The 27,986-nt window shown below is 47.6% G+C and overlaps 1 protein-coding gene across 3 annotated transcripts in view; it reads right to left on the bottom strand.

Annotated features, from left to right (window-relative positions):
• Positions 1-2,764: 2,764 nt before the first annotated feature.
• The window catches only part of CORO1C (coronin 1C), a 95,300-nt gene continuing 70,078 nt past the window's right edge, over positions 2,765-27,986 (bottom strand). For 2 of the 3 annotated variants that reach the window (XM_072600203.1, XM_072600205.1), the window contains exons 3-11: positions 23,906-24,028; positions 14,378-14,507; positions 12,090-12,271; positions 10,741-10,860; positions 10,036-10,140; positions 7,537-7,682; positions 6,157-6,214; positions 5,824-6,072; positions 2,765-4,832 (exon numbers count right to left, since the gene is read on the bottom strand). In XM_072600203.1, the coding sequence (XP_072456304.1) occupies positions 4,713-4,832; positions 5,824-6,072; positions 6,157-6,214; positions 7,537-7,682; positions 10,036-10,140; positions 10,741-10,860; positions 12,090-12,271; positions 14,378-14,507; positions 23,906-24,028 (1,233 nt within the window). In that variant the 3' untranslated portion in view covers positions 2,765-4,712. Of the gene's footprint in view, positions 4,833-5,823; positions 6,073-6,156; positions 6,215-7,536; positions 7,683-10,035; positions 10,141-10,740; positions 10,861-12,089; positions 12,272-14,377; positions 14,508-18,826; positions 18,857-23,905; positions 24,029-27,986 lie in introns of all 3 variants that reach the window. The other variant, XM_072600204.1, reaches the window with a different exon arrangement.

Below are 27,986 nucleotides of genomic sequence, written 5' to 3'. Positions count from 1 at the left end.
TCCCTAGTCCCCCCCGCTAAAATCTGTTACCCTCCCATCCCATTTATTTTACTCTCCCACATACTTCTCTAAGATAGTATCCCAAGGCAATATTTCCTCTCTACCTCCCAAACTGTCGCAGGTAAGTTGAGTGAGTGGGTACTGCTTTTACTGCATGATCTTGGGCACAACACTTTGCTTCTTTGCGTGGGCTCCATTTTCCCCTCTAAAATGTGGTGCAGATTGGCTAAGATGATTTCTAAGAATCCTCCCAGCCTCACATGTGAATCTGTTCTAGGATTTAGGGGCTTTGATTTGGCATGAAATGCACATGGTCATAGGATTTAGAGCTGGAAGGCACCTTAGAAATCACTCCTGCCCCATCCCCCCAATAGTAGAGAGGGATTGGCCTAATAAAAGTAAATGACTTGCCCAAGGTCACACAGGTAATACCAACAATGGGATTTCAGACCCAAGTTCTTTACATTATACCACATGACCTTTTAAGGTAATTTCTCATCCCCAGTTTCAATCTTAACACATTCCTCAAAATTCTTAAGCTTCCAAATGTCTTAGCGCCCAACTGGATTTCAAGGTTCTCTTGCTTACCTACATTTGTCATCTTCCCTCCCAACCAATCTTTGTATTATGTACAAGCCTCACAGCAATGACCTCTTAGGAGCCTCTGGTTCAAAGGGAAGAGCTAGGGACCTTGTGAATTCACCCCTTGGCCCTTACACTTAGGACTTGCGTGATATAATTGGCCTTTGAGGACAAAACAATCTGTGAGTAGTGGTAGCTGCCCCCTGGGAACCCAACTGGCCAGTTCCTGTTGGACAATGTTTTTGGTTTGCTTTTGATGGGATGACCACCCGGACAAATGGCTACATTCCCAAATATCTTCTCAGGAAAATGTTTTCACGTGTGACAGCATTGGTGCCAGAGAGGCCATGAGGGAAGGGTCGGATGTGGGACCAGCCATACGGATTGTGACTGTCATCCTCCCTCTGTCCAGATGGATAATCGTATCCTTATATGTGGGCCTGATTGCTTATACTTCACAAGATATCTTGGGACTTGGGAATTAGGTTTTTTTCCCCTTCCCTATTTAAGTATTCTATCTATCATTTTAAAAAACTGGGACAATTAACTCTTGTCTCATATAGTTTTCATTCAGGATTTCTTGAAACACAGCTCTGGTAAAGCAGGCTTAGACGAAGCCCACTGAGATTCAAATGGAGCTACACGATTGCGCCTTTATACCCAAATCTCTCTGGCTCTCATTGATTGGCCAGTAACCAGCCCCAGCCCAAGCCTCACTTGCTCGTTGGCTTTTGATGGCTCAGAGTGAGTGTGAATAGCAATAGTTTCTATTCTGGACAGGAACTCTGTCTTCCCCTCCCAGATGGATTCTTTGGGGAAGTCAAACTAGGCCATCTTATGTCTCAACTCTTACCTAGCCTTTAGTCACAGAGTTTTCTCTTTAGGTGAATTGGCAATGTGTTTATTTGGTTCCCCATTGACTTCAATGGGAGAGAACATAAAGACTGGGAAGACTTCAAGGGAAGTTTTAAATCACTGAATGGGAGGGTGTTTCCTCAGACAAACAGACCTGGAAAAGGCCAAGACATCCCACTGCATCCAGGGTCATCTCCAATCATCCTGATCTATGACTTGTCACTGGACTGCAATGGCTGGAGGAGAGAGTGAGGCTGGTGACTTTGCTAAGCCTTGTCTCACTTAAATCCAATTCACTTACAAGCCATCACTCCGCTGATGTCACTGGTCCTCTTGACCTGTGTGACCCTGATGGCCCAAGTTATTAGCTCAACTCCCCTCTCTGGGTCTCAGTTTCCTCATCTCAGACCCTCCCCCAAATGAGGGACAACTAGGCAATTCCTGTATTCTCTTCCATCTCTAAGTTGTGTGGGAGCCTATGAATGCTCCTACAGCAACAATTGACTTGGGGGAAAATGCATTGAAAGGGTCATGGGCCTTTATTAAGATACTGTCTGATTAAAGGGCCGATGGAGCTAACAGTTCCTAAAAAGCAAACACAACAAACACTGGTAGAACAGTCTTTTAATAGATGAGGATATTAAACACGGCAAAGGAAGTAAACTTTAAAACATGGAAGTGCTCCCCAGACAAGGTCTGCCTGAACGTCTGCTGGTCATCACGAGAGGCTCCTGGCCTCAGACTCCACTGATTGGCACAGAGCCATTTTGCCACAGAGTCACAAGCGGTATGGCTGGTCCCACTTCTGACCCTTCCCTCATGGCCTCCCTGGCACCAACGCCATCACACATGAAAACATTTTCCTGAGAAGATATTTGAGAACATAGCCATCTGTACGGATAGCCATCCTATCAAAACCAAACCAAAAACAAGTTGGGTGGTGGGGGAAAAGGCATTCTGCCAAGTCCTTTTCTGAGAGATTCCATGGAAAGCAGCATGGGAAAGCTCTGCCCCAGCTAGAGTCACATGGTCCTGCTCTCATCAGATTCTTGTTCAGATCTTGGGAGGTCTAGTCCAAACTCCTCGTTTTCATAGATGAGGAAACTGAGGCCCAAGGTCTGGGGTAGGACATGCACTGCTTCCTGGCCTCATCAGTGGTGTGTTGAGCAGCCTGGGACCCAGTAAAACACACACACACACAGTCTCTCTCTCTCCCTCTGTTGCTTTTCAGGGTGCAGTAACCCCAAGAGAGAAGCTTTAGGAAAACAGAACCGAAAGAGACGCCACAAAATCAAAGTCGGGGCAGGAAATAAACACAGAGACAACCTTGTAATCAATGATTTTATCGTTGAAAATGGAAGCAAATATTTTGACAGAATACTATGGCCGCTCTATAAGAGCCGATCGTGGAATAATTCACTGGTTCTCCTCTGGGCTATCACGGCAGCCACCCCCCTGCCCACCCCCCAGCTTCAGGTATGGACCCTGTTTGTGCCTAGTCAGGTATCCATTCACTTAAATAAGACACAAGCAACAAGCGATGATCGAACGCCTTCTCCTTGCCCTCTCCCCACCACCAGCAGTCAGGTCTGGGCCCCAATCTCACAACAGAAGGTCTTGGAAGACTGCGTGGATGAACCACATACAGCTCTCTGCACCCAAGTCGCTGCAACGACCACTTTTCTTTGACACATTTCTTCATCCACTACCACACAAAAGAGAGAAACACCACATATACAGACGCCCTCGAACTCTGAGGCCAGCCTTCCCAGCTTGCTATAGAGCCAGCCTGGCCAATTCCCATTGTCTTCTTCTGCTCACACCTAGGGCTCTCTTCCACCTACACTAGTGGCCACGGAAGCTCCCTGCGCCATCCCACATCACTTTCCTCATCCAATCCGAGACACTCAGTCCTTCCACAGATGCCTTATGCTACACATGAGACAGATGGTCAGAGCCCAGGCCTCAGCTGTCCCAAGGCTTAGGGAACCTGGTGCTTGCCCTCCTGGGAAAGGCTAAGCATGCCAGCACATATAGGGCTATGTGTAGTAAAGGGGCAGCCCCAGGCATGGGGAGAAGGACTGAAGGAGGGGCCCAACTGGACCCCAGCTACTTGAACACTTGTGGCTTTGTCACAGACCACTCACTTCAACATGCACTAAGCACTGTCTGTCCATGGGTCACAGAAGCTTAATGGAAAGCATGTCTGAAATAGAGAGGGAGGGAGAACAAAATGTGGGGGGAGGGGGGCCCTGAGTACAGTAATTTTGTATGTGTGGACTTCACAAAGGGAAGGGCGCTTTATTAGTGAAAAGACAATCTTTTTTTCCTCTGGCATGGCAACAGAGCAAAACTGGGAAACAAGAGAAAAGGCTAGATTAGGATCCATGCTCTCTCCTTCTGAGGTTCATGTGGCTGGTGCCCCAGCACTGCATGCCCATGTCCTCGTCCTGGGGTATCCACACCTGTTGGGCACTAGTCCCAAGCCTGAAAACATGATGCTTCAAGTAAGAAATGGCCCAGATACCAGCAGCCACGCCAGTTTGGACAGGGCTGCCTCCCCAGGGCTCGAGGCCCAGGACGACCAAATGCCAAGTCCAACCACGTGATGATCAAACTGCTCCACATCTGGAGGAGGAGGAGGGTCAAGGGGGAAGGGGAGAGCCACCAGGCCGGGCAGGGCAGGGCAGGCCAGGCTTCCCTTTGCAAAGTCCTTCCCCTGACTCCCTTCATGCCACAGATGGGGCAGCACAAAGTGGCTACTGCTCTGATTGTTCTAAGATGAATGTTTATATAAAATAATATTTTATCTTCATTTTATAAACATACACAGTGCTGTCCCTTTCAAATTAAGGAAAAATACACACACACAAATACTGCAAAGTAGCAAAATACAGAGGGAAAAAAGCTCCTTTTGGTTTTGGCAAGTTTAAAAAAACAAACTCTAAAGAGCGACGTGGCATCCGTTGGTCCCTACTCTGCAACGACGACAACAAGGAAGATAAAAGAGGCCCGGGCACAACACTGACTCTGAATGGTTTGGTTTCCAAAATTCAGAAGATCTGGAACTTGAAAAGTAGCACTTTTTTTTTTGTTTCCTTGAAGTTCAACAACAGTCATGGAACACTTAAAACATCGGGAAGGCTTTTGATAAAAAGCTCCTCTTTCTAAATGGCGGCTCGCTCCCGTGCCAGCCCTGGGAGCATGGGAGCGTGGCTGGCAGACCTGGCCCCCAGCGCATCCCTCCTCCCTCCCACTCCCCGACTCTTCTGCCTTCACGCGGCAATCTTGGCCATCTGCTGCTCCAGCTTGGAAATGCGCTCATCTTGACTGCAGATCGTGTCTTTGATGGACTTAATCTCTTTGAGGATCTCATCCAACTTGGCTTCGTTTTGCTAAGGAAGGAGACAAAAAGGGAAGCTTGTCAGGGCAACTGACCACAAACAAGTATTAGAAACCCGATCTCATGACTGGGGAGAAGGCCCACTCCTAAAATTCAAGAGAAATAAAATATGGTGCCCTTGACCTTGTGGAAACTGGATGACCACAGGTTAAATCTGTAAAGTTTAGGAGGAAAACATATGCAAGACTGAATTTTTAGAACTCAGGAGTAAATCCCAATCAAGAGCCTGGATTTCTAACAGCAATCCATCCCCAAAACTGGTGGTCAGATGCAGGGACCTAAGCTACACAAGGCATGGCAGAAGTCTTACTTCCACACTAAAGCTCTCCTTCCTACAAGGCCTCCGTGTCACCCAAGGTCTCTTCAGGTCTTCAAGACCAGGACACCAGTGGTCAGGCTTCTCAGCAGGGTGGCTGCAGCCTATCTGCAGGCCCGTCTCAGTGACTGAGCTACCACCAGGAGGGCAGGTCGGGGGGGGGGGGGGCGGGGAGAGGAGAGCAAAGGGCCTGGGGAAAAGAGAGCTCTTGGACAGGAGAAAGGACAGGGACTAGTTGCGGTTGGTCACCTGACTTCCCTCTTTCTCCAGGAGCCTCCTGCTTCTCAGAGCCAGGTGTTACCCCACAGCACGATGCAGAGCAGAGCAGCTATGTGTGAGGGGCTACAGCACTCACTCCTCTCACCCTTTAGGGGGTTTACTCAGCCTGAGAGAAGCACAGCTCCTTTCCGACCTCTCCCAAGCACCAGAACGATTCAGTTTAACAGCGCCAATGCTTTACAAAGACGCCGCTATTTCCGAAGCCGCTAAGAGGTGCCAGACCTGACCCCCAGCGCCTGCCTCTGTTACCCTCATCTATAAAATGAGGGTGCCAGACCTGACAGCCTGCCAAGATCTATGAGAGTGGGGGTGGGGGTGAGGGTGGCCATCAGCAGCATTTCCCCACCCCTGCTTCCCAATTCTCTGTCAGCCACTCCTTCCCACTCACCACAGCACCAACACCGTCAGCCACTCCCTTGGGGGGGCCCATCAGGCTGCCTTTCTTGTTTACTGAGGGCTTGTTGTCCAGCAAGTTCTTCTTGACCACCTTGAGATCACGATTCTTGCCAGGAACATAGCCATGTTTCAGGGAGATGAGGAGCGGGTCAGCATTCTTGCCCTCAAACCATTCCTCTGCCTCCAGTGAGGCCTCGGGTCCTGCAGTGTCTGGATACAGGTCATCCTGGAAAAGGTCGGACTGCAAGAAAGTCAAGCAGGTGAGCTGAGAGGTGAGGCAGGGCAGGCATTCTGACACCCACCACCTAGAAAACAGCCCCCTTACCTTCCTTGGAACAGTCATGATAATGGGCTCACACTTCCTCTCATGGAGTTTGAAGAATCTTCAACGAAAGGAAAAGGAGGACGTTAAAGAAAGGGAGGCTGACACTCCATGTGGAGACCTCGCCAAGCTGGGAGGAGGGAGCTGAAAGTCCAAATCCAAGATCCCTACAAAGCCCTGCAGACACTCAAGCTTTACTGATGTTTATAGGCACAAGTGTTAAGTCAAACCCCCACAGCAATTCATTCATCCTGACCACCAGGGCCACCCTATGGACAGCCTACACTGACCAACAGTTAACAAAGGGTGCAAGGAAATAATGCCTTCATGTGGGATGGCACCACTCTCAGTACTGATGAGGCTAACACCTGTTTGACAAGTGTGTCCCATGCCCAGAAATGTGGTCCTCTTCTGTTAGGCACCCCCCGCTGAATCCCCTCTAGACCTCCCAAGCAGGCAGAGGCTTCTCCGTGCCCACCACTTCCTGCCATTAATATGGAATCAGAGCTCCCAGCCCAAAGCTGCTCTGAGGGGGTCAGGGTCCAGTAGGTCACACCAGGTGATTTCATCAGAAAGATTAAATGGAGCAAGGGTGGCAAGGGTTCAGGCCAGCTGGCCAGAATGGTGGACACTTCTACTGATGGCAGAGCAGCAGAGCCCTCAGCTCATCTCCATGGAGTCTAAATATAGACGTGCTCCCAGCCAGCCTGAGCCACCTCTCTCGCCTTCTACTCCAAGAGCCACCTTTATCAGGTGGGAAAAGCACTTCTTATATGCAACAACCTAGACCTTCTTGTGAGCCCCATTAACAGAGGAGGAAACTGAGGCACATGGCAGGTCACACACCTAGTGTCCAAGGTCAGATTTGAACTTGTGTCCTGCCTCCAAGCCTGGTCCTCTATCCACTGAACCTCTGGCTGAATATGCATCACAGACATCAGTGTCCCTACTTTATCTGATTATAAAAAGGCAGCTGGTGGCACAATGGATAGAGTACCAAGACCCGAGTCTTGATCTCTGTCTGCCTCAGTTTCTTCATCTGTAAAACAGAGAGGAAAACAGCACTGACTTCCCAGAGATAATCTTTGTACCTTGCTTAGCCCAGAGCCCAGCACACGTTAGGTGCTGTGCAAACGCTGGCTAGATGGCAATGAGAAGCCCTAAGGCTGAGGATCACGGCTCACCCCATCATGTATAGTACATTGGGCACATCACTGGGGCTCAATGTCTGGTGAATTCACGCTTGAGAACAGGCTTCTGACCAACGAAGTAAAGCATGACATGGGATTAGCTGAACTTAGACGAGTAAGACCACACACCACTGGACAAGAACTTTGGACCGCAGCGCACAGCAGGAGGGCCATGGCGCCTCGGCAGCCTTACCTGGCAATCTCACATTTGTTGACGTCGAGCCCTCTCTTGGGCATGTACCCCATCCCCCGCTGAGGCTCTTTGCTGCTGAATGTGTTGAGGTAGTGGACATAGGGAGATTCGTCCGTGATCTCAAAATAACGGATGCTGCTGTCACCCTGCACGAAGAAGGCAACAGGTGATCTGACCCAGAGGCAGAGGAGAGCCCAAGACCCAGGTGCAGGCACAGGAAGCTGGCTGCCCCTAGGCCTCCGGAAAAAGGCTCAGAACCAGCACACACTCTGCACCTGCAGGACAGGAAGTCTAGGGCAGGACACATTCCTTAGCTGGTCCCAAGGAAGAAGAATTGTCCTGCCTGGCCACTTAGCCCATGGCTGATGGTGGAGGGACAGCAGAGGCAGACTCTAAGAATCCCATCCTCAGGCAGAGAGATCTCCATTTCTGGAAGTCTTGAAGGTGAGGGCCAGGGGATTTCTGCTCAGGGTGGTACTAAACTGGACCCGCACTGACATTCCTGACAGCAGAGGCTCCAGAATTATCTAAAAAACAATACTTCGGGAAAAATATCCCCCATGTGCTTCAGGTGAGAGAAGAAAGGATACTGTTTTCTTCCACAGGTTGACTTAGCCAGCACATGGAGTGAAATTCTGGGAGTGAATTACCACCATACTACACACGCCATTTGATTCCAAGGCAAGAGTTTTGTACTAGAGTTCAATTTCCATCTGGGGCTTCCAAAATAAAGAGGATGAAATGTCAACGTACAAACAAAAACTCAAAATGGACAGAATATTATCAGACCATTCCAGTTCTGAGAGCCCAAGAGCACAACCAGTAGATCAGCCTTACTTAACTAATGGCAACTTACTTACTTGCATTATCATCCCCATTTTACAGATTTGAAAACTGGAGCTCAGTTTATTTAAAGTGACACAAGTTTAGAAGAGGGACTCCCCTCGCAGGCCTCTAAGCAGCTGATGTAGCTAACCAAAAAGTGATCCAGATAGTGTCGAAGGCAAGAGTGGGCAGTTTGAGAAGGGGAGAAGGGAGCTCCAAACAGACATGAATAAGCCTGCTGAGATCCCAGAGGAGAGGGCTCCATCTTCTCCAGCCCTGTTCCTCAGTCCCTCATCAATCAGTTCCTTGAGGGCAGTGACACTCTTTTATGGCCCAGTGCTCAGTACAGTGCCTGGCAAAACACATTAAAAATCCTATCCCAACAAGTCACTAAGATGTGTGAGAAATAGCTCATCATGGGATGTGAGGCTGGTAAAGTCTGTGGGAGCCAAGTTCAAACAGAGGTACTGAACAATGGGAGCTGCACGTGCCCACAAGCTATTTTCCAAACACAAACAGATGGTGCTTCTGAAGAAATGAAAGCCGATTTCTGTGGCACTCAGTCAATGGAACAGAGACCCATGGTCCCCCATCCACAGACCAGGAGCTACACCAACATCCAGGAATGATCTGCAAAACTGGAAAGAATGAATTTCTTCTGGTTTAAAGAAAAAGAAGAGCCACAGCTCACCCAGAGAGCGCATATGAGTCTTTAGTAACCACAGCTCATATGTCTGTGCAGTTTTAAGGTTTGCAAAATGCTTTGTGTAAATTACCTTACTTGACTATCAAAACCACCCTGGGAAGTAGTGCTATTATTATCCCATTTTACAGATGAAGAGACTGAGGCAGGCAGAAGTGAAATGACTTCCCCATATCTAGTAAGTGTCTGAGGTCGGATTTGAATTTGGAGCTTCCCGACTCCAGGCCCAGGGCTCTCTCCCATTGTAGGGCCATTTCCCTCCTGGCTGTGGGACCCATGCCTCACCCTGGAAGCACCTTCAGTGCCTGGGCCCTCCTCACCCTCTAGCATTCTGGGCCCTTTCTCTCACTTGTTAAGTTTTTTCAGAGAGGAGCTCAGGCCAGCCACTCTTCATTGACTCTCCAGACTTGAGCCCTGGGCCCCATCTGGGTACCTTCATCAGCCCTGCCACCCTTTTGGCTACTCCTCTTCCTGTGTGGCCTTTCTCTGTTAGAACATTAGCTCCTTAAAAGGAGGGCCCCAGAACCCAGTCCAGTGCCTGGCACAGAATAGCTCTCATTAAATACTTCTGGCTTTGTCTGGTCACTGGGGCACCATGAAGAAATCCACACGTGTGTTATTCTCAAGATAAATTTCTGACGCAATTGAAAGAAATGTTAGCAGGAAAGGCAATGGATCCCTATGCTATGTGTGACAGACAGAGCCCTCCCTCTATCCCACTGGGACCATCAGCAGTGAAGAAACATGGGGCACTGCCAACTCTAAGAGATGTGCCTTTAGAACCAACAGGCACCTCCACAACCCTCCTCCTGCCTTTCCCTTAAGATTCTAACTCTCTTCCAAGATGACTCATCTCAGCCACCATGAGCAATCCCTGTGCCCCTCTGTCACTCCCCTCAGCTGAGGGCCCACTTCCTCTGGCCTGCAGCTCAGGGCTCAGCAACCACAATCCACACAGTGCTGCTGGCTACCTTCCCACACAGGTAGATGATGCTGGTGTCAGGGTCATAGAAGGGCAGTAACACGCCATTGCTGGTGTCCATTTCATGAAGGGCGATGGGTTCTTGCATGTTTTTCTGCAAGTAAATGTGAAGAAGGTTAAGAGTTGATATTAAGTGACCATGTTCTTAGCTAGAGAAGACTCTGGTGGAAGCATGAGGGCAGGGTTCTCATGCAGGAAAGGAGTCAGACTGAAACCTGGAGCCCTTTCCCCTTTCCTCAGCCTCAGTTTCTTCATCTGTAAAATGAGTCAGCTGCACTGGACAGCCTTTGAGTTCCTTCTAATTCTATGATCATGTGCATTACAGAGAGCCCAACTTTGACCAGTCACATTGGTGTGAGGTAGTGAGCTCCTCATCACTGAGTCTTCAGGCAAAGGTGAATGAGTATGTTGTCAGAACTAGCAAAAAGGGTCTCATCATTCAGCTAATCCAACATGGTTTTCTCTGCTAGTAAGAGCTAATGGAATAAAGACCAAACAGTGTGTGATGCCAAGGAGTTTGTTTTCCTGGAGATGTTGTGAGGCTGGACCAGGGGACTTAGGAGGTTTCTCATTAAGTCAGTGGTGAGAAGCAGGGCCACTAGTTACTGATGCCACCTACCACATGACTGGACACACACATGCAAAAAGGGTTAGGGATGCCTGAACAAAATGCTAGACCTGGGAATGGTCCTACCGGATTCCAGAGGGCAAGCTGCCGCTCACTCATGCGACTGAAGCCAGTGGTGAAGACGTTGCCGTCTGCCAAAAAGATGGCTCTCATGGGTCGGGCTCCTTCATGGGCCTTTTCTTTCTCCTGAAACACATTCACCAAGAAAAATCACAACACTCCCCCAAACAGCTGCCCTGGGAGAACGTGTGACCAACAGAAGAGGGCTCTGCCAAAGCCCAATTGGCCATAAAAGATGGTGTGATGGCAGAGAGAAATCCAAATCAGCTCTGCTGAGGCAATCTAGCATTCAAAGTCTTGTGAAAGTGGAGCAGCCAAGTTAGAAAAATGGAGACCACCCAACACTGCCCTGGAGCCCCTGGTGGACTTGGGGGAAGGCGTGTGATTGCACCACTGAATTCCTTTCAAAAGGTGGCTCAGTTTACTTTGTTTCCTCTCGTTCAGTGCAACTTAAACAAGAAATGTGGCAAAGATGTTTAATAGTCCACAGTGGAAGGGCTGTGGGAAGATTGGGCAGAAAGTCACACACTGCCGCAAATTAGTCTAGCCACTCTGGAAACAATCTGTGATCACGTCAGAAATGTCACAAGGCCAAGCCCACCCAAGAGGGTCAGAGGCAGAAAGGAAGGGCCCATAGAGAACAGAATGGTCTTAGCAAGTGGTCCTCAATCAGGGAACATCTAAACATACTGGGCTACAGAAAGACAATCAACAGAATATCACCGTGCTGGTAGAGCGAGGCATTCAGAGACCAAGAGCAAGCTTGGGACAAAGTGGTGCAGGACCCCAGGAGGACCACAAACAACACAAGGGCTCAATGAGACCAGATGGACCAGAGCTGGCTTCCGCTGGGGATTTGGAGGGGTGGGTGGGTTTTCCTCCATCAAATAGTTTTCTCTGGGGTGGGGAGTTTCAATTGGGAGGTAGGTTGACTTCATAGGAAATTATTAAAATGCAAAAACAAGACATGAATAAAACCTTCAAAAGACTTTCCTAAACTGTAAGAGAGGAAAGAGCATGCTGAGAGAGTGCCCCAATCAGCAGCACTTTGGATGTCCGTGGTCTGCTTGGCTCTGGAGCAGAGAACCAGGAGGCGTAATTGTATCACAGGACTGAGAGAGGAGAGCTCGGCCATCTCTCAGGCTGGTCTCTGCTTGGATTATGATGATGACTGGTGCTAATGGCTGACATCACTATCCTAGGCAGCTTAGCTGACCTTTTCAAATGGGAAAGTACCAAAGGGAGATTGTTTACTGGGAATTATCCATTAAAAATGGCAAGAAAAAAACAGAAGAGGGGCCTCTACGAAGTCCTGTCTCCAACACTGCACCGGAGTCACAGCCCCCAGTACTCACAGCCACAATCTCCTGCTTCCTGGGATCAATCACCCGGACTTTTTTGTCTTTGGAGGCCGTACATATCAGACTGCCGTTTCTGTTCCAGCTCACGTTATAGATCATGTCTGAGTGCATGTCATCCAGGTTTATGAGGGCCTCCCCTGTCCCCACGTTCCAGATGATGACAGCATTGTCACAACCTGAAGGAAGAAACATCGTCCGCTAAACACCTGACAGAAGCCCTGAGCAGAACAGGAACTGAAGGGGCTGACTGACCAACCCCAGTCTCATCGCCAGGTTCTGTGCCTCCATTTCTCCCACTGTAAAAATGAGTGGTGTGAACTAGATGATGTCTAAGGTCTTTTCCTATCACTTCTAATTCTGTAGTTCTGGCGCAGGGGCTGGACAACTATTTGAAGCCACTCAGTAAAGGGAAAGGGGGTCTCAATCTGTGAAGACACTCCCAAATGAGGCCTGGGATCAGTTATTCCTGAGAAAGAACGCAAGACAAAACCGATGCATCTGATTTTTGATTCGCCATGGACCTTTATCTTTAGAGAGAGGAAGGAGCAGGATGACAGTGGATGAGAGCCTCAAAATTATTCTGTCGGGAAGTTCAACAACAACGCCCCAAGAAAAAAGCAACCCTGAGTTGCCTTGACTGACAAGTATTTGGAGAGTGCTTGAGAACTGTTGTCATTGCGCTCGAGAACCGTTGTCATTGAGCTCAAGGGCAGGAGAATCTGCTGTTGTTGGGATGTAAGTGTGCGTGCCAGCGCAATGACCAGAACATATTCCCTCATCATGCATTTTGCCTGCTTTGTAACACGGTATGAATCAATGTGACCCGCCGAGCCCTGAGCACTGGCCAGCAGCTTCTGCCACTCATCAGAGGGGTTGGAGCTTCAGACCAACACTCACCCACCTGCTCCCAGCCCCCATCTGATCTAGAGGGCCACTAAAAACAGGACCGCGGCTGGAATGCAACCCCATCTCTTCTTTTTAGACCAAGGGTCTAGGTCAAGCCCAGGACAGGCTCCCAAGACTCTCCCATGAACTCTTCATTTCATTCCTCAAAAAAAGGTTAAGCAACATAATACAAAACCTGAAAAGAACAGAAAAGTCCCATCTGAGACTTGGGAAAAAGGGAGTCTGGGTGCCACTGCCTGCTCAGGCCTTGACTGTCCATCTAACTAAAAGCAAATCTCCACAGTTCAATGTTAAAGAGAAGCAATGACCTGGGTTTTCCTGTATGGTCAGGGGCAGCTAGGTGGTGAGGCAGATAGAGCACCAGGCCTGAATTCAAACGTGGCCTCATGCACTTACTACCTGCATGACCCTGGGCAAGTCACTTCACCTCTCCCTGCCTCAGTTTCCTGTTTTACAGCTTCCTGTGAAATAGGGATAACAATAGCCCCAAGCTCCCAGGGGTGTTGTGAAGGTTAAATAAGATCATATCTGTAAGGGTTTAGCGCAGGACCCGGCACATGTAAGTGACATAAAAATGTCAGCAATTATTCTTTTTCAGCATTGGTGAGAATATGCTTTTCTCCTACACTATTTCCCCCCAAAGAGCTCAAAAAATATTCCAACAAAAATTCACATAAGACACTATAGAATCACTGAGGCACCAAGGCTGAAAGAGGTGGTGGTACAAAAGCAGACCCGTGGGGCGGCATGCACACACCCAGGAGCCTTGCTGGGACCGCCTGCCCCTCATTCCTTCCTCATATCAGTCCCAGCATTTTGAACACACATTTGGTACGTCAGTCTGAGTGTGCCGCACTCAGAGAACCCAGGTCTGTCACCTGACACTGTGGCGCCCTCCCTGAGGCCAGGGCGGCCCCTCCTGAGTCAGAGAGGCTGCCCCTCATGCTGCAGGTCCTCTTTCCTCACTTCCACCTCCCAGAATCCCTCTTCTTCTTCAAGATGCATCCTGAATACCACTTTCTACATGAAGCTTTCTTTCTGTTCCCACCTGTTCATGCCCTCCTCTTCTCCCAAACTTTCCTGTACTCCTCCGGGTCTATTCTCTTGGCCATGAACCTTGGCCCTGTGCAGCCTCCTGTTTTGGCAGTGATGGAAGAAGAGACAAGGGGTAGGTGGCCTTGAGAGTGCTAATGACCCACAGCAGCCTAATGTACTATCCTGAACTAAAGGTCTGAACAGAGAGGACAAAGACCAACAAGTAGGGCCCAGGCCAGAAGGGGAGGGAGCCTTCCATCTGCACCTGGAGAACTGCTGGGGGAAAAGGCTTCAGTATCCTGATGCCCACACAGGAAAGCTGGCACAAGGACTGCATGTACCTGCACTGAGCAGAACGTTGCGTGCAGTTGGATGCCATGCCACGATGCCAACTCTCTTGGAATGGCCTTCCAAAATCACCACGGGTTCAGTCAGGGAAAGGGTGAGTCCATTTTCTGGGATCTGCCACACCTGTATAAGGAAAGAAGGAACAGAAAAACTCAGAATGCCACCTCACTTCAGAACATGCCAAGCACAACGGCAAGGCAGCAATATGGCGAGGTTAGTCTTTTCTAAAAAGCCACCATGGTCCTAGAACACCTCAACGAGAAGGCACCAAGGCCTCTTCCTGCTTCATTCCTACTGGGGAGCATTCTGCCCAGCCAAGAGCTCCAGCTCCAAATAACCAAAGCACTAATAAACATATAAGAGGAGCCGGGACTGGGCCCAAACCCCCCTGCTGTGAAGAACACACATCTGCAGGTGACGCTGGGCAGCCTTCCGTAACAGAAACAACAAGACTACGGTGCTTTGCTCTAAAAGGAAAACAAAGACCAAGAAATTGCCTCCCGACTACCAGTAGTGCATTATGGCTCATTTACACCTCAATCAATTAAAAATGTGCCAGGGATACAAAGAAGAAAAAACCAGTCCCTTGGCTCAAGGAGCTTACAATCTGATACTTGAAATCTTGCATCTCCCTGATGCACATCACAGTCCCTATTAATGCCTTGGTTGGGGGGGGGGGAACCTTCACAAACTGCTGTGGCCTGCCTGGTGCTGGGAGAGAAACCCCTGCAGACCTCAAGACAATAGGTATTCCCTGACATACTTAATGAGTTCAGTCCAGCACACAGTAGGCCTGATGAGCCCTAGCTGACCGAATGAACAGACTGGACTGGGGAAATCTCTTAGGCTCATTGCTAGGCAGGCCCAGTCTGCAAGAGCCCAGGGTCACTACCACCACAATGAGGTACCAGGGGTTCACAGAGGAGGAGAATGAGGACCAGTCATTTTTCACAAGGCTCCAGTAACTGCCAGTTGCTCACTCAGTCAGTGAACAAGCTGTCATCCTTCTCTGGCCTACATTTTCCTCACCTCACCCTTCCAAGCTTACTGACCTCCGATTCTGTGGCCTCCAGGAGATTAAAGAAAGAGGTTCTCAGTACCATGACAACTTGGTTTAGACACAAGGAAGACCCTGCTGATAACTAAGGCTGTTCCAAACTGTTCCAAACAGCTGGCCTTGTCTGCAGACAGGTGTAGCAGGTACTCAGATGGGAAGCTTGCTAGGTGTCTCTTCCAGAGCTACTATTGTCTTGTGAACATTACTCTAAAAAGTCTCTCACTCTAAAATGTGGAGAAAGTCTAGAGTTAATGCAATTCCTTACTTTTACAGCTAAATTCTAGTTATGCTGCAAAACAGGTCCCACCTGCCATCTTGACCCAAAGAGTGGGGTTTCTTGTCATTCATTTACAAGACCAACTCTAGTTTCCTTTGACCTCTCCATCTCTTCCCAAACGGCTTCCTGTTGGAGAGCACGTCCCATCAGGAACCTGGGACCTCTGCCATGGCCCCTTCAGTTCTCTCTTCAGTGCCACCAGGCTGGGCAAGCCCTGCAGCATCCCTGCTCCTGCCAGGCTGTTTCCTGGTGCAGCCTCCTTTGTACCAACATGGCACACAATATAAATGTCAGAGCAGCTTCGTACATACTGGATGAACCACTGAGGTGGTTTCAGAAAGCTAGAGCGCCGCCAAGAGGCGGAGGTGGGTCTTCTGATTCCCAATCTTGTGCTCACTCTTACCCAGAAGGCAGCACAGAGCCGTGCCTTCTGAGACTTGGAAGCCCTGGATTCAAATTCTTTGCCAGATGCTTATTAGCTGCATCATCCAGACCTTGTCTGAACAACTGCAGGGGTGTCCAAGTTCATGAGCTCATGAGTGTACCTCCGACAAGACTGCCCTGACCTCCTAGAGACCTTCAGTGTGCATGCTGCTCAGGAGGGCAAGAAGATGTGCACCAGGCTCTGACCAAGACCCCTGTTTGGGGAGAACTGCTCCATCAGACTTGTCATGGGGCTCTTCTGAAGACGCAGGTAAAGTTCAGAAGAGAACAAATGTACAGGCGGCTAGGTAGCAGAGTGAATAGAGCACTGGGCCTGGACTCAAGAAGACCTTAGTTCAAATCTGGCCTCAGACGCTCACTAGCTGTGTGACTCTGGGCAAGTCACTTCACCCTGCTGGCTTCAGTTTCCTCATCTGTAAAATGAGCTGGAGAAGGAAATGGCAAACCCCTCCTATATCTCTGCCAAGAAAATCCCAAACGGGGGCATGAAGAGCTGGCCACGACTGAAGACGACTGAACAAAAGGGCAAGCCAGCACTGGGGCAGCCAGGAAGCCCTTCCTCGACCGTACATCGGCCTCGTCCTGGCGCCCTGTCTCCTCCAGGTGGCAGCAGAGCTACACGCACCCGCAGGGTTCTCCGTGTTTGGGCCAACGTTCTGCAGGCAGCACCCTCACTTTATAAAGGTACAAAGGGCAGATAAACAGGGCTGGGGATCCCCGAGATGCAAGTCTGGAGGCAAAGGCGTGCCCCAGGGACACAAAGGGAGGAAGTAAAAGGACTTTCATTTCAAGTGGGTCCTGAAAGCCTGAGGCAGAGGTCAAAGTCCCTTTGGGGCTGAAAATACTTGTGGTTTACTTAAAAAATAATTCCTTAGCCCAGAAGATTTTAAGGATCAGCTTAGAGAAAGCTGAGTTCTTTGTCTGTAAAATCAGGCTCTTAACCTGGGGTCTAGACCTTGTTATAACCCCTTCTCGGATAAGGGCATTTCAATGTAACTGGTTTCCTTATCTTCTATATTTTATTTTACATATTCAAACACTACTATGAGAAGAGCTCTGCAGGCTTAGGCTGACTATCGAAGGCGTCCATGTCACACAACAGGCTCAGAAGGCCTGTGCTCCCCCACAGAGCAGAGCTCAGGACCCTAGGGCCCAAGTTCTGGACCATACTTCCTTGGGGGTTGAGCCACTCGTTTTGGGAACTCCCTAGTACACATGAGTACTGACAGACCAGAGACACCAGACCATGTCCCAGAAGGCTTCCACCCAGTCAGGCCACATTCCCACCCCCCACCCCCCAAGCCAATTAGGGTCATTCTTCCGGAAGAAGCATGTCAACAGACCAGTCTATATTTTAATCCACCATATAGCTCAGTGACTTGCTTCCCAGATCAAAACTCCATCTCCTGGCTGCTACAATTCATGCTGCTGACCTTTGTCTGAGTCCTCGTCTTCGTGACCCTACTTGGGATTTTCTAGGCAGAGCTATTGGAGTGGTTTGCCATTTCCTTCTCCAGCACATTTGACAGGTGAGAAAACTGAAGCAAAAAGGGTTAAGTGACTTGCCCACAGTCACACAGGTAGTGTCTGGGGCTGGATGTGAATTCAGGTCTTCATGACTCCAGGCCCAGTGCTCTATCCACTGAGCTACCTAGCTGCCCATAGGAAAATGAAATACAAGAATTGGGTCTCTTGGGCTTGGCTCCCATCCTCCGGAGGCCCATCTTAGCTATCACCTCCTTGATGACACCTTCTCAGAATACCTCCCCTCAGCATCCCTCCTGGGATCATCCAAAGCCTCCTCTTGGGTAGAATGAGTAGGAACATACCTGCCCCTTCCTCTGTGTGTCCCTCAAGGGGAGCACTGGACCCAGCAGATGATCTGACAAGGCATAACATCAAACCCTGGGAGGTGGTCAATTCCCTTGAGGAGGTAGGGGTGGAAGCACTTCAAACAGATAAGGATGCCTCCTTGGTGCTCAAGCTGCCAGCAGGAGGACTTAGGGCAAGATATCTCTGGAAGACTGACTTCTCTTCCAAGGCTGCCTATGGAGAAGTTGTAAGGAGGCATAAAAACTGTACAGAACTGATTCAATTGTATGGCATCAAAAACTTTTCTAGCCAACATTTGCAGGAGCATGCAGGGGCCTGGTGCTAAGTTCCTAGCTCGGAGGTGGCTGGCTTTGTGCAATCGAGGAGCCACCAGCCTCATCACCAGCCTTGCCCATCTGAAGGGCCAAGGAGGTGGTCTCTTCGCACTGGCTCCCTCTGCCTATAGTCACTTGTCTCTGCATCCCTGTGCTCAAATTTAATCAGGCTGGAAAAGCTACTGGGGCTTTCTAGAGTAATCAGTACTTAAAATGGGTTATGTTTCTCAAATATACGCTTACAGTTCTGACAGAAATAGTAGAAAAAGAGCTAACAGGGTAAAATCACAGGGGAAGAAAATCTAGAACTTGCTGAATACAACCCCTAACACACAGAGCGATCCCTCCGTGATGGAGTCCCTGGCTTTTTCACCTTTGTCCTCACTGCAGAGCCTCAAACTTCATGGGACAACAGAAAACAAAACACACCATGTGATCTTGGACCACGTACAAGGTGTAACCCCACTTGTGCAGACCACAGGCTGGGCAAATCACTGCTCTGGGCTTGTTCCCTCACCTTCCAAATGGGGACAAGGATCCGTGTGCCCTGGAAGGAAAACATACAGTCAGCTAGAAGTCACAACGACCAGGTGTGCTGACCACAGGTGCTCAAGGACCTATGAAATGGGTGGGAGTTCCCTCCGCACTGACACAGATCACACCTTGACATCTAGACTGGTGGGTTACTCCTGCCTGATGACACATACCTGAAGCCTTTTTAGCCCGGCTAAGTCAATGGGAAGGACATCAATAGTGATTGTTAACAACTGTCCACACCTGTCTTCTAAAGGTTATCTTGCTTGAGAGGGAGGTACTACAGCAGATAAGGAAACTGAGGCAGAGGAATGGAGGATAAACCTGTCTCCCTGCTGGTGAGTCCAGCATTCTACCACTATGTCACATGCTCAATGACTGTTTATTAGCACTTCTGGAGGCCTAATCCTGAGGCCTGAGAGAGGCAGCAGGGGAGGAGGCTGAGAGCGGAAGGGCTCGCTTCTCCAAGCACCACCTTGGGGAAGTACTGGCCATGAAACCAGGGGCAACCACTTACTAAGACTATCAGTGCAGAGAAAGTTGGAAATACCAGGGCCCGGCAAACTGCGGATTTTACATTGTTTAAACAAAAGTTTTATTGTATCTAAAAATGTAAAAACCATTCTTAGATTGTGTCATACAAAAGACAAGGGGAACCCCTTGTTTCCCTTATTCCACCGTGCACCAGGTACACAGTAAGCATTTCATAAATGCTTCCTGACCACAGACTAATGTGATCACAAGCCCAGTCAGTCCCTCTTCCGTATGAAATTGAAGCTGATATTTGTTATTTACTATTGTCTTATTATACATACTGGATTATAAACTCCGTAAGGACAGGAATCTGATCTTCTCTTCATCTCTCTTCTAGAAAGCCTGGGCATGCACAAATCGAACCACAAGCATTTAGACAGGCCAAAGAACGCTGGCTGCAGGCATTCGCTCTTTTGCTCTCCCGCCTTCGGCTTGGACACCAAGCATGTTCAGGATTTCCTCCCCAGCTTGGTTCCAACGTCAAACACATTACTTCAAGTCTTTACTATGGAACATATCTCATTCCAGCTCAAGTCCAAAAGCTTCTGTCTGTTCTACTTTAGTGATGCCCAAGGTAATTAGCCCCAGTAATTTGAGGAGAGTGCAAATGAGGTCAGTCATGGCTCTGATCACCATGTGGGTCTGTCCCAGCTTTATGTCACTGACCTGCACCCACGTCCCATCCTATCTTAAAAAACACATGTGGCAGAATGGGGAGCTGGAAGAAAAAAATCACGGAATAAATCCATTTTTAAAAATCTACCCCCATTTTGGGAAAAATATGATTAAGAAGATGCTCCAGAGACATGGCTGGGGGGGTCACTGCCATGACCTTTATCCACCAGGGTCAGAGGGATAAAGGAGAGAAGGAAATTACTCAAAGCAATACACGAAAAGCTCCACCAGGCTGATCCCTTTTGGCAATGCACGCCTCCTGCCTGCCACTCTCTCCCCTCTCCCTCTCCCTCCTTCTCTCCCAGTCTCATTCTCTCTCTCTCTCTCTCCCTCTCTCTCTCTCCCTCTCTCTCTCTCTCACACACACACACAGAGTCTGGTTTCCTCTCTGAACCTTTCCCCAAAAATTACCTATTGTGAACATACCACTGGATTTTATACTAACCCTCTGACTACCCTTCCAAAAAATGACTAAAATATAAAGTAAGAGAAGCCAAGGAGAAATCTTTAAAGACTGTGGCTCCATTGGAGGAGGAATGAACCACACATGTGCCATCTTGTAGCAGCTGCAGATCAATCCATTAACTTCATAACCTCCCTTCAAAGTGTGAAGAGAAGTCAGTGCATTCTTAAATTAACCAAAAGATTTCTTCCTCCAGAGGGTGGGTCTGTATTTCTGAATTTGGGAAATCAAAGAACCCAATGCTAGACTGGGATTTCCTGGCATCATGACATCCACTAACAAAGAGCCCAGAATAGAAATATCATACATACATTCTGTCCTTCTCTCTCCCCATTCCCACAAATGAATGAAGAATAAAGGAAAATTATTCCCGGAAACAATTTTGAGGATTCTCTTTCAGTCATCAATGTGAACGTTTCCAGGATTGTTCTTATCAAATCATATTGAAGGAAACGTTTTCAAGGTGAAGATAATGAAATATTCAAGTTGACTCAATCAGCATTCACTGGGGGCATTTCCCATGTACACCACATGTACTGTGTGTTGGCCCTTGAAGCACAGGAATTTTCACGGAATCAGATAATGGTAAAACTGAAAGCCATCAGCTACTCTAACCATCCTCATTTTAAACACGAGGAAACTGAGGCCCAGAGAGGGGCAGTGATCTGCTCAAGATCAGAAAGACAGAGGATGAGACAGGCCTAGAAAACGACTGGTGGGATGGGATCTCTGTGACTGCCTGTCTTTTTCTACGAATGGGGAGGCGCAGCACTTTTTGAGAGGAACTGTAGGATTATGGGTGGGATGAGGAAGGATGAAAAGATCTAGAAAAGCTTCTAGGATTGACAGGGAGTGATTAGAGGTGAGAGTAACAGGGATTGCCTGCTAGCAGTGAGGACCCACTTGTGATTCTGTGACACAAATTTGCAGCCAGTTGGCACAGCTTCCTGACTTCTTGAGCTCAATTCAGCAGCCCACAAAACAAGCAAATGTTGGGAATCACCCCAGGCTGAGGCACGGCCGATTATTATTTGATTTCTATGCTTTTCCCACAGCTATCCTCTCAATCGGTCTCTTCCTCCAAAGAAGAGATACTTAGTATAGAGGAAAGAATGGATCATGGAGCCAGGAATTCATCAAAAATCAGATGAATGAGCCAAACCCCGAACCATATACGATTCTCCAGTGGGGGATGGCAGCCCTCACCAGCATCTGGAAGGGCAGAGTTTCTCTTCCAGCTTGGCCCAACTGGGCACTGACTAGCTCTATCTGACCTTCTCTCTTCACAAACCTTTCCTGTAGCCAGCAGAACCCTGCCTTGAAGGACCCGTGTAAAACAGAAGTGGTTTTCCAGAGGGCAGCAGCCTTGGCTGGCATGCCTTCACTGCATGCGAAGTTACCTAAGAAATACTCCATGCAGAAAAATGGATGGACGAGACAGCAAAGGAACTCTTCTGTCTGTGTCCGGCGAGATTTAAACCAATAAGGTCTTACTGAACGACAAGTGTGTGTTCTGTACACACAAAGTGGAGGACGAGGGGACCTCTTCACTGCATTTTGAGTGGGGGGTCATATGTGGACTTGCCAACAACACTGACAAGTGAGTACTCTGAGGATTGGGGTCACCGTTGGTAGATGTGGAAACTGCCCGAGGTCACAGCCCACTGGCTGTAGTGTTTGAGACAAGATGAGAACACAGGGAGGGCTTCCTCACTCCAAGTCCCTAGGATGCATGCATGCCCTCACCCTCAGTTCTTCCAAGACAGCTTTCTGGGCTCTTTATCTATTACTGCCTAAATGATTCCAACAACATTTTTAAAAATTAAAGCAAGCCAAGAAGGAGTTTGCAAAAATGTAAAAGGGGTGACAGATAACCATTTAAGAGTCTTGGAATCACATCTGGCAACTTAGTGTAGCAGAGAGCCCTTGGTGGCTTGAAATATATTGCTAGAACCTATATGTACACACACCTCTAGGAAGCCTGGGGGTATAAGATACCTTCAGGAAAAAAGCAGGGGAAAGTTGGGAAATTTTTATTTAGCTTTTGCACAGAACAAGAAATGGTGAAGCATATAATGACAAATACTAGAAGTCTAGGAATAAGGGGATCTGGACGCCAGCCAGTTGTCTGATACCAGTCATGGTGCCTCGCTGGGCCTCAGTCTCCTCCCCTGTAAAATAAGCAAGTTGGCCAGGGACATCTCTTAGACCTGTTTCAGCTCTTAAAATTCTATGCTTCTATGGGAATTGGGGAACTTTGGACCTAGAGATTTTTTTTATTTTCACTATGCAAGTCTGCTTTACTGAATAAATATTTTCACACTAAACACCACAGTCGTGAAGTGAGGAAACCTCCGTTCAGACCCTGCACATCTTTGGTCATACAAGGAGATGGAGGTGGATGGTTTGTAAAGGCCCTTTCCAGATCAAAGTCCTGGGAACTATGATTTCGGAAGAAAACACATCTACAGCATCAACATATTCTTGAAGAATTGTTCCCATACTGCGTGAAATACACTATTTGGGGAAAGGATGATTTCCCGGGTCCCACAGCAAGTGGGCATCAGCTGTGCACCCCACTCTACAGCGCTCACTTTTCCTCTTCTAGGTATGTTCCCATACTTGGAGAAGGGGATGGGGTAGGAAATCACCCCTCACCCACACTTGGCCCAGTCTGGACTTCAGGCTCAATGTATTCCAAACACTACCCTTTTGTCAAGTCATCAGACTTTAGGGACCCACATAAAAATGAAGGGTTTTAGGAAGAATAAAGTAGGTTTTTTAAAAAAATCCATGCAAAGCCACTCAGCTATAACAGACAATACCCACAAGATAGTGAGAAGAACATAGAACTTTTGCTAGCAATGGAATCTAAGTTCTTCAAGGGCAGATTCACTTCAGTTTCGTCCACTGTGCTTAGGACTGTATCTTGTACACAGTAGGTCCTTTAATAAAGGTATGTCTGATTTGTTGAACAAAAATTTCCCAGCACAACCATCTTTGAATCATCCCTACTCTGAGTGATACTCGAAGATAACACTCAGTATTTCCTTCCCACTTCTTGGGAACATGCCTTAGCCCAATGTTGTCTTCCAGCCACGGAAGATCTCTAAACGTGCTCTCCTGGCATCCTCAAGGCTCCTAGAGGGCTCACTGGCACTACAGCTGTCAGGTGCCAATTTGTGAAAATGAGGATCCCCATACAGTGATCTGCAGGTACATACTCAAATTCGCATTATTCAAAGTTATAATTATGTAAAATATGGCTACTAGTTTCACCTCAAAGGAAATGCGCAGTGCAAACAAGGCACCTATTTCAGAGGCCTCCATGGTTGGCAAGAATGACCTCCAAAGGCCGTAAAATGTTTCAGAATTGGCTTTTCCACTCACCATCACTGTGCAATCCTCCGAACCACTGGCAATGACCTGGTCATTGTGCGGACACCAGTCGATGTCGAGCACAGGTCCTGTGTGGCCACATACCGTTGGGTACGATTTGTCAATTCTACCAGTCTAGAGAGAATACACGGAGAAAAATGTATTACAGACAGAGAAAAAAATGTATTACAGACATCTTTTATTTATTTTGGATTCCCTTCCCATACAGCTGCCCCTCCCCCTTCCCAAACCTGTAAAACTCTCTAATTAAAGAGAATAGACCAGGCTGTGGGAGGGCAGGGGGAATCCTTAGGGCAGGCATGCTGTTTAGATAGGGCAACTGTCAACAGGTGAGCATTTCCAACTCCCACTACTGGCCACTACAATTCTCCCAAAGTCCTCAGTTCATGAGACCTCTGATGAAGACATACTAAAAAGTAGAGGCTGTGCCAGACACCAAATAGTGTCCCCAAAGTTTTTACTTCAGGGATAGTAGCTCTCAGAAGGACTTGGCTCCCAGGGCTCAGGGGAGTACCATTTTACAATGATGGCTGACTGGCCTTTCTAGGGTCAAACAGGGGCCCAAGCCAAAAGCCTCAGAGGCCACATTGTGTCACAACTGTCATTCAACCAAACTGCCTCAGATAATGGCTAACAATGGCAACAGCTCAAGAAATCCAAACTACAAATTGCAAGTATGTGTTTAAAATGAAAAACAACCACAGTATACATATACCAATGGATGTCACCCACAGAAGAGTTCTATTCTGTAACTTACTGAGGGCTGGTGAGGACTTGGGGGTCCTCAATCATTTTTAGACAGTAAAGAGGTTCTGATACCAAAAGGGGGAGGACTGCTGTCCAAGTCCACCAAGGTCCTTTGGGATGTGGAGCCAGCAGCTGTCCTGTGGAATGTCGATGCACCTCCCTGCCCCAACCTCCCCACTCAACTCACACCCTGGCAAATTCAATGAGCTGACAATTCTACACATTTACCTTAAATTGTTGATCAAATCAATTGATTTTAAATGGAAAAAAATTTATCAAATTATTGATAAAACATTTAAAAAAGCACTAAGTCAAGCACAGATCCCTGTGGAACTCCACTGGAGACCTCCTGTCACAGACACTAAACCGTTAACAACTCCTTTTCTGAGTCCGGTATCTAACAAGTTCTGAAATCACCTAACTGTAAAGCAAGACAAAGAACGTAGTTTATATTGAAAGGTTCTGGAAACTGATGTCCCTTTTTCCCTGAACAAGTACAGCAGAAGCTATTTAAAAGCAAAACAAACTAAAATCAGACAAAACCAAGCTTCAATTAGGAGTGAAAAAAAATAGTGCAAGAAAAGTGTCTCTTTCTATTCTTCTAATTCAACCCGCAGAAATGTTGATTAGTCAAGCCAAAGGCTGTGCTAAGAATGTCCTCCAGAGAGAAATGAGCTCCTGCTCCCAATAAAGGAGCATCACCATTTGCATGCACCTCCAAGGGAACTTGGCCCCCGAAGCCAATGCTCTTGTTTTAAGTGCAACATCGACAGGAACACTGTCATCTAAGAGAAGTGATCTTAAGACTGAAACAGCTAATTCTACCCCTTTTTAAATGGATTATAAAGGCTGTTGGTCCCTGAAAGATTATGATGGAGGAAGAGAGCTCTAGTCTTTTCTAAAGGCGGCCGGCAACTATTGAAAATGACCAACTTCTAGTCAGACTATCTTCTGCTGCCCCTACTTTTCCATTTTCCCAATGGAGGGGAACGTGTCAAAACAATGAGAGGCTTTCCTTCTTGGCAATTTATCAAAACCCTTCAACATCTCGCATTGTTCTTCTTTGGACTCTGAAGATAGCTTAACAGCCAGTAATGCTAACAACCTGCATGATGCAATACAAAATCAGGCAGAGAAAGGCTACTCCTCTGTGTCTTCATTTACCAAAAAAACTGCAAGCAAAACAAATCTTTAGTTTCCCAATAGCACTAATATACTTATTTATGAAGATTAATAACGAGCCCTTATGAGAAAAATGAAACTGTAAGAATCAATAGCAAGCATTAAAGGGGGAGAAATGGGGGTGAGAGGCATAGAAGCCATAGTCTAGTGTAAATCAATAGGGATGAAGAGTGCTATCGAGCCTTTCACCCCAGACACCTGCAGTGAAAAGCAAGCAAATGCTTCTCTTTTCTCCCAACACTATTCCAGAGGAATGAGAAGGAACTCTTGTAGGATTAATTTGTCCTAGCCCAGTCCCCCAACGCCATTGCTCCTTCTGGCCATAAGAGCCTGGGAGCTAGACCAGTTGGCCAGCCAGGCTTCTAAGTGTCCCATTCATTCTCCCCTCCACTCCCACCCCACCTCACACCTCCTCCAAATCCTACCTTCAGCACTACAGAAAGATGTAACCAATGAATTCACATTAAGGTATTGATGACATAATACTCCCTACGATTATTTGCATCTTAAAAGAGGCCTGTAATAACCACGCTTAGCCCAAGAAGAACGGAGATGTTCAAGCACAATTTATTCTAACTACCTCAAAGGCTGACTGATTACCTTAAAGTTCTTCCTTCATAGCTAGATACACGGGGTAGGTGGAGTAATTGGGAGGTGAAGGAATGTAAGTTTGAATTAGCATATGAGAAAGGGCAAAGACCAGGCCCAGCTAGCCTATCCACTTCCTGTTAGGGAAATGTATCCTGAACTTGCATATTTATTGTCAAGTCCAGTTAATGAACCATGAAACAGGACAATGAGTTTTTTAAATCCAGAAGAGAAAAAGGGGCCCTTAGTCACAATGGCTTCTTCTAACATTACAAGTGCTTTTAAACCAAGTGGAATTGTTGGAGATTATGACTGGTAAAATTTCTAAAACTTTAATTACAGTTAAAACTTCCATCTACCCCTACCCCTCTCTAATCAATGTATCTTTAAAGTTACAAAAGCAACATAATATATCGAATCAACTTAAAATGGCTGCTTGGAAAGTCTCCCATGCAGAACATGACATGCATGTTCCTAGAACACTCACATATCCACAGAATAAAGAGGAGTCATCTCCCACAAGTCCTTAATTCACAGAGGAACAAAACAAGGTCTTGGGTCTCCTGACTTCCACAAGCCAGTGTGGTCTTTCCATGACGATCCGGCTGGCTGCCTCTCAAACAGAACATTGCACAATTAAATGCAAAATTCAGTTAGCTTCAGACCACTTCCCTTATTCTGCCAACTAGCAGAAGGCCCGGTGTGTTGGAAAGCCCCTGGATGCTGACAAATTTCAGTCCTGTCGAGACCTTGAGCAAAGTATTAAACTTCCTAAAATAAGAAGTGACTGCCCTGGCCTTGCCAATCTCTCCATCCCTTCCCATCCTCAATCCTATTTAACACAAATCTGAAAGCACAAAGTGAGGGCAGGCATGCTTTCTATCCTAGTGGTGCAAATCAATACTGATAATCCTCACCCCTCAAAACATGTTCAGCAACAGCATTGTCTTGAGACACTTAACAACCTAAACTGTACACCAGCTTTCCAATGGAAAAAAATCCGGCCTCCTACCATATTTCCCTGATAAACAATGGATTGTCATCTTAGGAACAAAGAAGGCTGAGTCCCATCTCAGCCAACCGGGGCCATGCACAGATTAGAAACAGAAGCTACTCAATCACTCACAGATCTCTCCAGGAGCCTCCATGAAGCCATCCACAGTCAGCAATCCTTTCCTTCTCACCTTCAATCATCTAAGCCTGCTCAGCCATTCCCAGGCATTGTTCTTTAGCAGTTTCTCTCTCAGCTAGGTAATCTCCAACAAGGGCAAGCCCCACTCGCATCCATTGGCCTTTCTGTATTTCCCAGCGTCCAACATGGCACTCAGTACATCGCTAAGACTTACTGAGGACCTTTGAATAACAGATCAAGAAGAAAAACAGACATAATTAAACTATCAAGTGATGCTGGGTTTCCTTTGGTAAAGGCCTGACAGGTACATGGATGAAATTACTGGAATTACAAAGAGAATCTATCATCAGGTAAAAGTCACCTCTGGGGCATTTCAAAGACAAGAACATCTTACCATAAGGTTTTCTTAAATAAATGTAGCGT

The sequence above is a fragment of the Notamacropus eugenii genome, chromosome 4 (assembly GCF_028372415.1).
Source record: "Notamacropus eugenii isolate mMacEug1 chromosome 4, mMacEug1.pri_v2, whole genome shotgun sequence".
NCBI lineage: Eukaryota > Metazoa > Chordata > Mammalia > Diprotodontia > Macropodidae > Notamacropus > Notamacropus eugenii.
Note: the sequence above shows the minus strand (reverse complement) of the source record. Positions and strands in the feature narration are given on the sequence as shown.